At 44.5% G+C, this 15,148-nt stretch overlaps 1 protein-coding gene across 15 annotated transcripts in view; it reads right to left on the bottom strand.

The window, feature by feature from the left end:
* The window catches only part of TEX14 (testis expressed 14, intercellular bridge forming factor), a 57,880-nt gene that overhangs the window by 26,244 nt on the left and 16,488 nt on the right, over positions 1 to 15,148 (bottom strand). For 12 of the 15 annotated variants that reach the window (XR_007473588.1, XR_007473589.1, XM_049702305.1 and 9 more), the window contains 9 exons: positions 13,860 to 14,011; positions 12,211 to 12,401; positions 11,270 to 11,447; positions 8,973 to 9,895; positions 5,205 to 5,311; positions 2,762 to 2,887; positions 2,473 to 2,561; positions 1,321 to 1,602; positions 383 to 483 (listed from right to left, as the gene is read on the bottom strand). Coding sequence is in view for 13 of the 15 variants with exons in the window: in XM_049702305.1 (XP_049558262.1) it covers positions 383 to 483; positions 1,321 to 1,602; positions 2,473 to 2,561; positions 2,762 to 2,887; positions 5,205 to 5,311; positions 8,973 to 9,895; positions 11,270 to 11,447; positions 12,211 to 12,401; positions 13,860 to 14,011 (2,149 nt within the window). In the remaining 2 variants the exon portion in view is untranslated. The remainder of the gene's footprint in view (positions 1 to 382; positions 484 to 1,320; positions 1,603 to 2,472; positions 2,562 to 2,761; positions 2,888 to 5,204; positions 5,312 to 8,972; positions 9,896 to 11,269; positions 11,448 to 12,210; positions 12,402 to 13,859; positions 14,012 to 15,148) is intronic. The other 3 variants (XM_033431685.2, XM_033431686.2, XM_049702310.1) reach the window with 2 other exon arrangements.

Below are 15,148 nucleotides of genomic sequence, written 5' to 3'. Positions count from 1 at the left end.
ATCAGGCAGGGCTTCCCTGGTGGCGCAGTGGTTGAGAGTCCGCCTGCTGATGCAGGGGACACGGGTTCGTGCCCCGGTCCGGGAAGATCCCACATGCCACGGAGCGGCTGGGCCCGTGAGCCATGGCCGCTGAGCCTGCGTGTCCAGAGCCTGTGCTCCGCAACGGGAGAGGCCACAACAGTGAGAGGCTCGTGTACCGCAAAAAAAAAAAAAAAAGTATCAGGCAGGGAGGAAAGACTTCTTCTTTCATGTCAGAGACATGAGGGCACATGCTCCAACAAAAAAGAACTAAGATAGATATTATTTCAATGTCATAATACATGACAACTCAGTTCTAGTAGGTCTTTGGGTGCGAGTTGGCTCTCCAGGCAGTATGACTCACGCTGTAAGACTTCTCAACAACCACAGGTGCATCCGAACTTTCTTGAAGGATTTCCCCATGCTCTGGCTGCTCATTTTTTCTGGGGGGCAGGTGCCTGGTACCTAATAATTATAACACAATCATTGTCATTTGGTGATATTCAAATGGCATGGAAGGGGTAAAGGGTGGCATGAGAGAAGAGATGTAGGCATATTCTGCCAAGGGTGGCCATGTTTCATAAGTCAAATCGAAGTGGAGACTGTTAGGCTAGTCTGGCCCCAGCACGTGGCCCTGGATCAGCCACCCTTTTGCCTACCCATTCAAGAGCGATGCTTGACAAGGAACAGATTTTAAATACCAAAAAAATCCAAACCAATAGATTTTCTACCTAAGATAAATAATAATTTTAGATGTACCTTCCTTTAATTTGCAAACAACTGTGAAACGATATCCCATGCCCTGATTGCAAGCAAATTACCAGGTAGATATACACACTCTTCAGTTTTCACCTACAAATCTCTAAAAGTGATGACAGTAAATGTCGTTTGTCTCTAAGTTCCTCAGGCATAGACTCTCTGAGAGCCACTGGAATTTTTCTGGCTTAAAATGCAACGCAAAGAAGGGGGCAGTAGGGAGTGGCCTTCCACCAATGCCCTCAGGTAAAAGGTTCGATTCTTTGTGAGGTTAGACCCAGATCCAGGGTCAGTGCATGGAGATTATTTTACTTCCTTTGGACAAAGGAATCTGCTCCGGTAATAGAAAAACTCATGAATCTCTGGACTTCTTTACCTGTCTGAAGGACACTGGGATTAGAAGGGTATGCTGCTTTCCCCTGGAATTCAGGATTCCCAGACAGGTAGGAAAGAAGACTAAAGGAAATATTCTAGGAGGTTTACTTATTTTTGAGAGCTGACAACTTGATAGAGCTCACCTACCCTGACTCGTCCAACTGAACTTACCGGTGAAACTTCGAGGCCCTGGCTGTCTGCCATGCTGGTCACTGTTGCGGTCACTGCTGTCTGTTTTGTCACACTTGCCATTTCCTCCTGGCTCATCATTTTTCTTGGGATGCTCTACAGCTTGCTGCCAATCCACGTGCTCAGGGACCTTAATGGGGGGCTGCAGCAGGGGATCAGGCCTGTTTTCAGCCTCATTTTCTAAAGTCACACTACTCTGAGGATGCCAAGGAGGTACTGCCAGCTGCCCAGTAGCTGCTTTCTCTGCCATTTCTTTCACCTCCGCTGGATGTAAGAGAAAGCAGCGTTTAAAAGATCACTGTGAATGCTGGAAACAAAAGCTTTAGATTCTTAAAGAGTTATGTCATATTTTATAGCTCATATTGTCACAATGATTGCGTTTTTGGAATTGCATCATCCTTAGCTTGGCCTGAAGCAGAGGAGAGGAGAGAATTGATGACAGAGTAAGGGAAAGGCAGAATTTCAGTTAGTTACAGTGCTTTTTGCTGAATTAGAGTAAAAAGTAACAGGAAACTTGTAGACGGACCTTCTTGCTGTGAAGATTTTATAAGAAAATGACATCTGAAGCCCCTAGTCTGTAGAGACTAATGGAAGGAATTCCATTGAGTCTGTCTAGCCTTTCTAGACCACGCTGAGCTCATATTTGGGGAGTACGCATGTATGTGTTCATGTGTGTTTTCACTCCCATTTTCTCCACTTTTGCAATGTCACTTAGCATTAGTATCAAAAAACGTAGATGCTGCATCCTGTTAAGCTTACAAGATTAGACTGATACAAAAGGATAACGCCCACAAAATATGTGAAAGTGACACTGCAAGCTCTCTACCTTAATAATGTTATATATTAAACATCTATATTGTGTATTTTTACTGCATGTGTTATATAGCATACATACATATATATATGTATACACATGTAAAATAGAAGAATTTCCTATATAGTACAGAAATGAATAAAGCACTTCTCTCTGCAGTGTGTAATCAGAAAGGTCTTGCTTTTAAAATGGAACGATCTAAAAAGAAAAGAATATGGGAGAACAATGCAATACAGGCTGTGTACTTACAGATGACAACAAGGTTAGAAAGATACTTTAAATTTCATTTTGTTCAACAGAATCCATGACTTTATACTCACTTTTCCATTTTAAGTGTATCTCTCCAGCATCTTCATTATTTCTTGACTTTGTGTTACAGATTTTAGAAGACACAGATTCCATACTGATCCTGAATTGCATAGATTTGGAGGAAGGGAGTGAGTGGACACAAACACATCAGTTTGCTCAAGTTCCTGGCACAACCCCAAGCCCATCAACCCACCCAGAGGACTGTCCCCTATTACTCTGAGCCGTTTCTGAGATTGCACTGACTCCGACCCACCACCAGGGAGCACTAGACTTCCCAACGTTCAGCCCACAAGGCTCTACCTGGAAGAGCCTCGGCCAGGGGTGGATGACGTGAGTGGTCCCTGTGGGTGGCCTGGCACAGTGAGGAGTGCACCACTGAGCTGTGTCGTTCTGGTTTGGGCACTGGACTCTCTAGGCCTTCCCTGGCTAAGAAATAAAAGGAGTGGGTTAGAAGATCTCGAGGTAGAAGACCCACAACTGAAACACAGCTGCACCAGACAGAATCCTGGTTACTTGGGCTGTAGCAGAGCCCTGCCACAATGCCACAGAACATAGGTGAAGGTTCAGTAGCTGTTCCTGCCCTTTGATCAGAATCCTCTGGTAATATGCACACCTGCATATCAGTGATAGCACAATAGCTAACATTTGTAAAGATGGTCTTGAGGCACCAGGGGCTCTGAAGAACATTCAGAGATCTTCAGCCTAGTTTCACTGAGTTCGAGACCATGTCCTGCCACTGGCTAGCTGTCTGACTTTGGCAAACTTCAATCTCTCTGGGCCAAGGTTTCCTCGTCTGCAAAACAAGGGAGTTTCTTTTTCCTCTAAATATTCCATTATAATATATATGTTATCACCTATTAAACTAACTCTTTGAAAATGTGTGATCTATGGCATATATGTGAATTCCCTTTTATCCAGAATACCCCACTCTCCCACTGGATCAGAGTGCAGAGACTGTTGAATTGGAAAGGTCACATCCAATCAGTTTCTTTGAAGAGCAATTTGGCAATAGCTATCAAGAATCTTTAAAATGTTCAAACCCTCTGAGCTAGTAACTCTGCTTCTGAGAATCTATCAAGGACATAACCCAAAATGCAAAAAAAAAAAAATTTACTGACAAGTCACTGTAGCCCTATTCATAACAGGAAAACAAAAAATAAAGAATAAAACAACCTAAAATTCAACAATGGGGGAAATTCAACAATTTCAAAGTAAGTTTACAGGATGTTTTTAATAACAAGGGATAACCATGTTCTAAGATAAAGCAAAAACTGAGGATACAAAATTGCCTACATGTATATAATTACAATTTTTTTAAGCATACAGAAAGAGTAGGTGGATTGGTAGCAAAGTGTTAAACTTTTCTTTAGTCAGTTTTTTGTTCTCCTGGGGGAAGAGGGTGGAGCTGGGCAGGCGAAGCCACAACTACAGCTTTTGCTTTGTCATCCAGTGGCTATACTATCACCCTATATGCCTCTGTCAATGATGTGACTGCTAAACTCTCTGATGCCAGTTAGGTGGTTCTTCAGTTAATTTCCTTTGTAAAGGTAAAATACACTAATCTAAAATGTCTGGGCATTTTCCTTGATTCTCCCTTAATGTATATATTTAACCAAAATGAATGGAACAGCAAATTTGTCATTAGTTTTAGTCACCACTGGGAGTAGGTACAAAATTTTCTTTCCAGGAGGACTGACTTCAAGCTGTGGATTAATGTTGCCATTTAACCACAGAAAAGGAAAACTAAATTGATATAATACTCTATCTTGAAAAACATTTATTGCTCCATTAATAATTCCTCCTATGCAGGGACTTCCCTGGTGGTCCAGTGGGTAAGACTCCGTGCTTCCAATGCAGGGGGCCTGGGTTCGATCCCTGATCAGGAACTAGATCCTGCATGCATGCCACAGCTAAGAGTCCACATGCCACAACCAAGAGTTCTCATGCCGCAACTAAGTGTCTGCATTATGCAACTAAGAGTCCGCATGCCGCAACTAAGACCCGATGCAGCCAAAATAAATAAATAAATAAATAATTTAAAAAATAATAATAATTCCTCTTATGCAAAATAAAATTTGTTTTACCTAAGTTCTTAAAAACCCAGCATACGCATACACTCTCCTTCTGGTGATTTGTGCTGAAACCAATTCATTTTGTTGATCTGGCTAAAAATCAGAGGCCGCAAGGTAACAATGATACTGTTCAACCCCCTCCTTCTGTCCCCCAGAGTCAGTGATGCTTATTTTGAACAACACTGGTTTTTCACATAGTTTGGTTTCTGTAGCACTGGTGCATGGAGTACTTGGCAATTCTTTTTATAAGAAAAACAATCTGGGGACTTCCCTGGTGGTCCAGTGGTTAAGAATCTATGCTTCCAATGCAGGGGGTGCAAGTTCAGTACCTGGTTGGGGAACTAAGATCCCACATGCTGCGCGGTGCAACCAAAAAAAAAAAAAAACCACAATCTGGGCAGTTTCAGAAAGGCAGGATGCTTTACTTTTGACAACTGATGAGTTCTGTGTGGCTAACCTGCCAGCCACTTGATGTCCCCTGCAAGTCTCCATTATACCACTATTCTCACTTACGCAACGGAGAGAACTTGCCAAGATCTGTTTCTGTGTTACTATGCCTCATCTCTCACAATCTCTTTGTCACTAGACATATGAAGATCATTAAGTGGCCTCAGGGTCACATGGGAGTCTAAAGACATGGTGACACAAAGAACAATACAATGTTAACCCACCTGCTGGTATTTTGGTTCCTGTTTCTTTCCAAACTGTCCTTGGCTCCATGAGTGGGCTGAAACTGTTCACCTCTGCTCTGTTTTCCAGGACCACAAAGAGATGGCAGCTTAAAAATCAGTAGACATGTTTCAGTGCTTTGATGAAGGAATTCCTCTTCCCTTCACTCTCACATTCCCTCTCTCTCTCTCTCTATATATATATATATATATATTATTTTTTTCTTTTTGGCTGCGTTGGGTCTTCGTTGCTGTGCGCGGGCTTTCTCTAGTTGCCGTGAGTGGGGGCTACTCTTCGTTGCGGTGCATGGGCTTCTCATTGTGGTGGCTTCTCTTGTTGTGGAGCACGGGCTCTAGGCACGCGGGCTTCAGTAGTTGTGGCGCGCACAGGCTTAGTCGCTCCGCGGCATGTGGGATCTTCCCGGACCAGGGCTCGAACCCGTGTCCCCTGCATTGGCAGGCGGATTCTTAACCACTGCGACACCAGGGAAGCCCCTTCACATTCTATTTTTAAAGCCATTCTCGCTAAGTGTGTAGAACTAACCAGGCCTCTCAAGACATTTCATTTTGCATGTTTCACATCTAGTAACGCATCTCTTAGCTGGAGGCCTGTACATAGAAATGTTGGCCCCCAGGACTCCAGGCTGAACAGGGCACAAGTGGAGAAGGAGCAGACAAAATAGACATCAAAACTCCCCAAACCTGGACTTCCCTGGTGGCTCAGTGGTTAAGAATCTGCCTGCCAATGCAGGGGACACAGGTTCGAGCCCTGGTCCGGGAGGATCCCACATGCTGCGGAGCAGCTAAGCCCGTGCGTCACAACTGCCGAGCCTGCACTCTGGAGCCCAAGTGCCACAACCACTGAGCCTGAGCACCACAACTACTGAAGCCCGCACGCCTAGAGCCCGTGCTCCGCAACAAGACACCACAATCAGAAGCCCGCTCGCCGCAACTAGAGAAAGCCCGCGCGCAGCAACTAAGACCCAACGCAGCCAAAAATAAAAATAAATAAATACATACATAAATAAATAAATTTATTTTTTAAAAAAATCCCCAAACTTTCCCCTGTATTAATTAAGGCAGCAGGTTTTGTGGCAGGAGCCCCAGGCCCTGGGTTCTAATCTGACCTTTGCTCAGACTAACCTAAGAGAGCCTTATGTTTCAGTTTCCTCATCCATAAAACAGGGACAATAATATCTACCTAAATCCACCAGGGGGATGCTATGAAAATAAAACACAACAACAAAAAAGGCCACAATACTTCGGAAATAGTAGAAGCAAAATAAATGAAAGTCTATGCCCTTTATCCAAAAGAAAGACTTTGGGATCTGCTTACTCCAACTTTAACAAACTTAGTTAATTATATTTCCTAACCTATTAAGGCAACAAATGTGAGATTTGGGGATGGCAGCAAGGTGCCTAAAGGTGAGAAGATACATAAAAATGATCATAATCTCTCTGGAATATGACCGCCAGAGGCTCTTCTGTGGCGGCAGCATTGTATCATGGAACATCACAATAACAGATGTTCAGAAAAATGTCATGGTCACCAAGGAAAGACCAGTATATATTTAGAATATATCCAAAACAGGTATTTAGAATAATGGGAAGTTTGTAATGTTTTCATTCAGTATGATTAAAAATTTGAGAATGGAGAAATTAAAAGAATGAACTCCAATTGTCTGAAAAAATCATTGAGGTGAAAATGCCTTACTCCTGATTATGCTAGAAAACCAGGGTACACTTTTTAAAGAACAATTGAAATACGGTGTAATTGTTTTCCCCATAGTCTCATGTACTAGTAGGTGGCTTCCAACAATGACTGTCATCAATTCCTTCCCTCCCTGCCATTTGGGAGCTGGAATCTACTTCCCTCCCCTTGAATCTGTGCTGGCTTCATGACTCTGACCAACAGAAAAGCAGCAGAAGTGACACTGTCCTAGTTTTTAAGCGGCCTGGCCGCTTCAGCTTTCACTTGGGAAGCCAGCTGCCATGCTGCAGAGAAGCTTGGGTGAATGAAAAGCCAAGCGTGGAGAGAGGCCCTCTGGGGGAGCCTAAGGCACCAGACGGGTAAGTGAAGCCTTCTTGGACCTTCTTGCCCAGCCCAGCCTCCAGCTGAATGCCGTCGAGGGGGTGATCCCAGCCGGTGCCACATGGAATGGAGGAATCACTCAGTTAAGCCCTGTCTTATTCCTGACCCACAGAATTATGAGAAATAATAAAACATTGTTATTTTAAGTCACTAAGTTTGGGCTTTTGTTGTTGTTGTCAGACAGCAATAGGTAACCAAAACACAGTATACAATAAAAGTTATTTCTAATGGTTTTCTAGCAAACTCTAACTTCCAACAGAAACAGAAAAATTAAGAATCTAAGTAAATTCTTTGTGCCTCCTCTTTACATAAAAACAAATGCCAAGGCTTTTCCAAATGTTCTAAGTGAGGACTGAAGCCTCACTGAAATTCAGCAAGGAACAGTGAAACAGCACGAGACTGGGAGTCAGAAACCTGCCCCTGACCAGCTGTGGGCCTCGGCAGTAGCGCAGCAAGGCATGGGGGTTAAGTGGGAGTCGTCTGCCCTGTGCAGGCCTGAGCGGGTGCACTGCAGGTGGAGGATTTTAAAACAATAATAAAACTCACCAAAAGCCTGCTTTTTATTACCATGAGCCAGAAACTCTAAATAATTTTAGTAATAAGATCTTCCTTCCAATGGTGCTGACCTCTCCTACTCCACCCCGCTCTCAGCCATACCAGCGGACCTTGGAAAGTTTAAGGCTCTGAGCTTGAGCTTCACACTCTGTAAAAGGATGGGCTCGATCCACCTCTAAAATTCTGATTCAAGAGGCAGCCAGCTCTGCATGTGTGAACTTGTTCAAATTCGTTCGTTTAGTCCTTCCCTCAATGACTGTTTATCAAGTACCTTCTACGTGCTAGGCCCCCTTCTTGGTGTGGGGACACAGCATGAGTAAGACCTGTCCTTAAGAAGCTCATGGAGGAACCACTCTTCAACCCATGGTTTCTCATATCCTCTGAGGCATCTTCTTTGACTATCGAGTCCCTCTGTCCCCCACTGGTGTCTGAAATACTCATAGTAGAACTTGTGGTTCATTCATCATAATATCCCAGGGTCTAATAAATAGCCTCTTGCTCTATAAATGTTTGTTGAATGAGTGAATGAATGAATGAATAAGCAATTTAAAATGGGGATTAATACCTGCCCAAGATACCATATTTGGTGAGCTGAACTATATAAAAGTGTCAATACTTGATTATTTTAACCTATAGAACAACAATTTCACATGGTTCAAACTTCTCTGAATTTACAGAGAAGGACATGGGTTGTGTGCTGGGTTTGGAACAGGAGGTGAAGAGTTATCTATCTTGGGCTTCCCTGGTGGCGCAGTGGTTGGGAGTCCGCCTGCCGATGCAGGGGATATGGGTTCGTGCCCCAGTCCGGGAAGATCCCACATGCCGCGGAGCGGCTGGGCCCGTGAGCCATGGCCGCTGAGCCTGCGCGTCCGGAGCCTGTGCTCCGCGGCGGGAGAGGCCACAATAGTGAGAGGCCCGCAAACCACAAAAAAAAAAAAAAAAAAAAAAAAAAAAAGAGTTATCTATCTTGGAATTCCAACCTAGAGGCCTTACTTCCCAAAGCCAAGAGGACCCCACTGTGAGCTGGCTATGCTGACATCAGTCCTTGCTCGCAGGTCAGGGGCAAGGCTGAGCCCGGCTCCAGATCCTGCTTGTGCTGCCCTGCCCCCACTTCTCAGCCTTACCTGTTGGCCCTTCTCCGGCTGATCCCTAGTGCTTTCTTCAGGGACTTGGGGGAAAGGGGTGAAAGGTGTCCAGCCACAGCTGCTTCTTTTCTTGGACCTTTTGCCAAAATGTCCTCCTTGAAAGTCTCTCATTGTTCTTGGAGACTTTGCTAGGGTCGGGCAGTTGCCCTCAGTGTCCGGCTGCAGGTTCCCTGGCAGCTGCATGGCAGGAGGAATATAGCTTGAAGCTTGGGGGCCCAGGGCTGAAGGCCAGTCATAGCCGTTTGCAAACTCTCTTGAGGAAGCCCACAGAGACCTGCCCTCCTGCTCCTTCTGTGTCATCTCAAGCTTATCTATTTTCTGTTGAATACTCCTCAGCAAATTGGCATTCTGGTGCATTAAGGTCTGTGAAATCTTTACATTCAGCACACACTTACTGATGTACTGCTCGGTCAGGGACCTGTTGCTCACGTTGCCCTTGGCTCCTCTGGCTGGCTCAGGCAGGCTGGGTGAACTCAGTGAACCACTCTGCCAGCCCCAGTCCTCAAAGGAGAGCTCCGTGTCAGCTTCTGAAGAGCTGCTGTCTTCATGGGAAAAACAGCATGCCTCTCTCTCCATCTTTTCCAACTCTTCTTCCATGGACTTCAGTTCATCTACCTGGTTTTGTCTGGCCCCCTCAAGAGATGAACCAGTTCCTGGGGGCTCTTCCTCTTTGTCATCTCCCATGTCCAGGCAGCCTGAGTAGATTTCGTTGATTTCGAAGCTGCAGAGGCTCGCCTGATCTGGGCTGGAGCTCCTGGCCTCTTCCCCCACAGAGCAAGAAGAAGAAGCAGCGTCTTGGTTCTGTGTCTCCTGGGCCTCCAGACTTGGGTCTGGGACCAGAGGCTCTGGTGTTGCTTTCTTGGTGAGAGTGGAGTGACCCCTTGGTGAATGAAGCTGACCACCTGATGAAAAGAGTAGCAACATGCAGCTGATTAAAGTAATTGCAGCAGCTCAGCAGCCTTGGCTTGTTGCTCCAGCAGCATGAGAACACAGAAAAAAGCTTTTTATCTTCCCACTCCCTTTCCAGTTAGGAAGACTACCAGATACACACACAGAGGGTGAGAGGGTATTTCTAACTATTTTGACGTGGGTTGAGATAGAAAATTTGGGGGACTTCCCTGGTGGTGAAGTGGTTAAGACTGGGTGCTCCCAATGCAGGGGGCCCGGGTTCGATCCCTGGTCAGGGAACTAGATCCCACATGCATGCTGCAACTAAGGAGTCCACCTGCCACAACTAAGGAGCCCACCTGCTGCATCTAAGACCCAGTGCAACCAAATAAATATATATATATGTATATGTAAGAGAAAAAAAAAAGAAAATTTGGGAAGGATCAAACCCGGGAGGAAATGTTCTAAGCTTAAGTTATAGTATGTTCAAAACATGCATAACTTCAGGACAAGCAAATTACAGGCCCCTGAATCTTAGGACTAAATTCATACTTTACACTAAAGGTGTTTGAATATTCATGTCAGTTCAAGTTGTGCTCTTTGTGAGCATCTGATAAAAGAAGCTGAGACACTGCCCAAGAAGCCACTGCACTGAGAGAGATAATACCTCAAAAAATAACTCCAGGACTGACTACCCACCACCCCTGGTTGATGGTGTAAGCTCGCAGAGAATGGGTCGAAGGAGCCAAAGTAATAAGAGCTTGGAGGGCCATTCTGGAGGCTTCCAGGCCTGTCCAAAGAGTCAGAGAATAGTCACTTGGCTAGAATCCAAAGGCCTATGTTCCAGGTGCGTAATAAACCTGGAATTGTGAGCAAGCCACAACCTCTCTGAACCTTAGTTTTCGCATCTGGAATATGAGGGCATCAAGCCAGATGATTGCAAGGTCCTTTCCAGCTCAGAGCTCTAAGGTTTCCAAGTGTACTAAAAAGCAGTAAGGCTTTAGAAGAAAGGTTGGAAGGAAACACCAAAATGTTAACAAATTATTTCTGACGAATTAAAATGTTAAGTAATCTTCTTTGTATTGTTTAGAATTTTCTATAATGAGCAGATAATAGTTTTAAATTTTAAAATCACCATTTTTATTTGTGAAACAATTAAATACATTCCTAAATCATACTAGAAAGAAACAGATTGTTACTGCACAGTTCTGGATCCAATCAAGGTGTATATGGAGCCCAAAAGGTTTAACTTAATAATTTTAAGGATCTCGATTTTTCCCTAAGGCATCCATCCTTCCCAGTATAAGTTATGAGTATAGTTTGGAGGAGTTGATTAGTTACAGCTCTCAGAACACATTCATGTCAAAACCTGTGGGTTAAGGCCATACCTGCTTCCTTCAGCTCTTTTATTTGCAATGGATGTTCTGAAGTCACTCCTAAACAGACATTGACATCAGGATGGAGTTCATATCTCTGCACCCTGGGACTCTCAGTTGGCTGAGTTCTCTGGGCTCCAATAAAATCCTGTAACAAGGGAAGTACTGGGAAGGACATATCTGCAATCATCTGAATGTCACTGGTGTTTTAGAAACATATCTAGGTGTCAAACAAACCCCCCGTTACCCCAGTTGGGTAGACTGACTGTAGTCCTGATAAATGAATTAACTGTTAATTACCAATATTTAAAAAGTAATAACAGGGACTTCCCTGGTGGCACAGTGATTAAGAATCTGCCTGCCAATGCAGGGGACATGGGTTCAATCCCTGGTCCGGGAAGATCCCACATGCCGCGGAGCAACTAAGCTCGTGCACCGCAACTACTGAGCCGGCGCTCTAGAGCCTGCGAGTCACAACTACTGAGCCCGTGTGCCACAACTACTGAAGCCCGTGCGCCTAGAGCCCGTGCTCCCCAACAAGAGAAGACACCACAATGAGAAGCCTGCTCACCGCAACGAAGAGTAGCCCCCACTCGCCACAACTAGAGAAAGCCCACGTACAGCAACAAAGACCCAATGCAGCCAAAAATACAAAAAAAAAATAATAAATTTTTAAGAAAAGTAATAACAGTAGCTGTCATTCATTGAATCGCACTGTGTGCCTACAGGGTGTCCCTTTTATGTACTGACACTCCGCAGCCTCCCTCCACAATTCCCTGCTGCCCTCACCAAGTTAGGCAGTTAGAATTTTCTTGGGAACACAGAAAGGGTGTAATGAAATGAGGATTTCCAAAATATCCTACAACTTGTTCTCTAGCTTCTTCTTGGTCTCTAACTCCCTATCCCCTGAGATAGGTAAGCAGAAATAAACTCCCAACAACTTCACAGCTTACCTTTAAGTCATTTTTCAGAATATACTGGATATCTTGAAGGTTCATAGTTCGGTCTTTCTGCTTGACCTGGATGCCTGACTTAACAATGTCATAGTAAGGTTTCGGAAGCCTGACATCAGCTTCTAAATAATTTCCCGACACTATGGTTTCTTTAATAACTGAGCCATCTAAGTCATCCCAGGGTATGCTGTCTGTTAAGGAAAAAGCCATAGGAAGGAGAGACATTAAGAAATCACATGAAATTGTCTAACCTTTGTCAAGTCACTCAACCTCTTTAAAATTAACTTCTTTCTGTAGAAAAACTACCGGAAGCCCAATAACAAAGGAGAAACCACTTGACCCAAATAACAGGGAAATCCCTGCCACAGAGACAGGAAAAAATAGTGTCAGACTCATGTAGGTATGGACTCTCTGCTGGCAGACCTAGGGACCACAAGGGAATGTTTCCTGGTGTCAAGTAGGCTTGCCCAATACATTCATGTCATGGAAGGTGTGGTTTTTGCCTCTGAGACTGTAAACACTGCTAAATGGGGGCTGATTCTCACCCCCTTAGTGAATGTGGCATGTATGCCTTCACCTTAGAGTTCTATATGTTTGGAAGGGTTTCTATATCTTTTAAGTGACACTGCTTATACATACGCTGGATTCTGGGTGTGTTTGATTTCACAGTTTACTTCTCAGAGGCCAGTCCTTTCCCCTCGTTTATAAGTTCTTAACATAGAGAACAGACTTGCGGTTGCCAAAAGGGATGGGGGAAAGGAGTTTGGAGTTGGTAGATGCAAACTATTACATTTAGAATGGATAGACAACAAGGTCCTAATGTATACCACAGGGAACTATATTCAATATTGAACTATAGGGCTTCCCTGGTGGTGCAGTGGTTGAGAGTCTGCTTGCTAATGCAGGGGACACAGGTTCGAGCCCTGGTCTGGGAGGATCCCACATGCCTGCCGTGGAGCAACTAGGCCCGTGAGCCACAACTACTGAACCTGCGTGTCTGGAGCCTGTGCTCCGCAACAAGAGAAGCCACGATAGTGAGAGGCCCATGCACCGCGACGAAGAGTGGCCCCCACTTGCCATAACTAGAGAAAGCCCTCGCACAGAAACGAAGACCCAACACAGCAAAATAAATTAATTAATAAACTCCTACCCCAAACATCTTCTTTAAAAATATATATATATTGAACTATATTCAATATGGTTTTTCAATATGAGAAACCATAATGGAAAAGAATACAAAAAAAGAATGTATATATATGTATAACTGAGTCACTTTGCTGTACAGCAGAGATTGCACAACATTGTAAATCAACTATACTTCAATTTAAAAAAAAGTTCTTAAGAGGCACCTTACAGAGACCCACCCCTAAGCATTGACAGCAATATTCAGTTTAAAAACGCTCCTTGGATTAAATGCATTACCACTGACAGGCTGATAGGTGAGCTTTGCTGAGTCTTAAAGAACAGGTTAAAAGAGAAAGATTTCTGGGAGATCATCTTATACCTTCCATAAACCCAAAGAGGTTTCCTTAAAGAAGTTTTTTTTGCCTGTGTCCTGCATTTTCATAAAACTAAGTAACACTTGGGGGAAAAAAAATTCAACCTAAGAATAGGGACTTTGGTCACCGTCAATGAGCTCTTTGATCTACCTGTTAAAATCTCCTGTATGATCACAGAAAAGCTGTAGACGTCTGACTTCACTGTGGCTGCCTTCTGTAAGATCACCTCCGGGGCGGCCCAGTTGTAAAGCTGGGTGGGGAGGGATACTCGAGTCAGGTCCTTGTGTACACCTCCATCCCGGCTACGGAAGGAAACACAAAGTAGGGCTCATCTCTTAAAGGATCACTGTGATCACCATGCCGCACATGTGTGAAAACATTTGCCTCTGAAGCCTGACAACCTCCTAGAGCTTCCAGAAACCAGCTAGACCCTGAGCTAACCCACACTGCCTGCTATTCCAACGCCTGCAACTCCTTACCGTTCCTACCCGAGCAGGCCCTGCCCTGCCTCCCACCTCATCTGGCCGCTCTCTCCTGCTCACTCACTCCTCTCAAGTCACAGGGGCCCTCTTTCAGTTTCTCCAGCATGTCAAGTACATCACCACTTCAGGTCTGTGCACCGGTGGCTTCTTCTGCGTGGCATGCTCTGCCCACAGATCCTAGCACGACTGGCTGCTTCTTGTAATTAAAGTATTAGCTCATAACACATATATGTGGAATCTCAAAAAAAAAAAAAAAGGTTCTGAAGAACCTAGGGGCAGGGCAGGAATAAAGACGCAGACGTAGAGAAAGGACCTGGGGACACGGGGAGGGGAAAGGGTAAGCTGGGACGAAGTGACAGAGTAGCATGGACATATATACGCTACCAAATGTAAAATAGATGGCTAGTGGGAAGCTGCTGCATAGCACAGGGAGATCAGCTCGGTGCTTTGTGACCACCTAGAGGGGTGGGATAGGGAGGGTGGGAGGGAGACGCAAGAGGGAGGGGATATGGGGATACATGTATACATATAGCTGATTCATTTTGTTATACAGCAGAAACTAACACAACAATGTAAAGCAATTATACTCCAATAAAGATGTAAAAAAAAAAGTATTAGCTCAAAAATCACCTCCTCGGAGAGGACTTACCTGACCACCTAATGTAAAGTAGTCCCAATTTATTGGCTTCAGAGCACTTATTATCTGAATTTCTTGTTCATTGATTTATTGTTTATAATCTGTCTCCCCTCCACCAAAGTCAGCTCCACGAGGGTAGGCCACTTATCTGTCTCTTGTATCACCGTATCTCTAAACTTATACCAGGGCCTCAATGCTTACCTTTTGATTGAATGAACCTAAGACCCTTTCAAGAACCCCCTCAAGCCCCACCTGCTTTATCAAAGCCTTCTGAGACTCTTCCAGCTCTTCGTGATTGCTTCTTTTCTGAGCTCTGCCCT

This window comes from Orcinus orca, chromosome 19 (assembly GCF_937001465.1).
Source record: "Orcinus orca chromosome 19, mOrcOrc1.1, whole genome shotgun sequence".
NCBI lineage: Eukaryota > Metazoa > Chordata > Mammalia > Artiodactyla > Delphinidae > Orcinus > Orcinus orca.
This window is presented reverse-complemented; position numbering and strand designations above follow the sequence as displayed.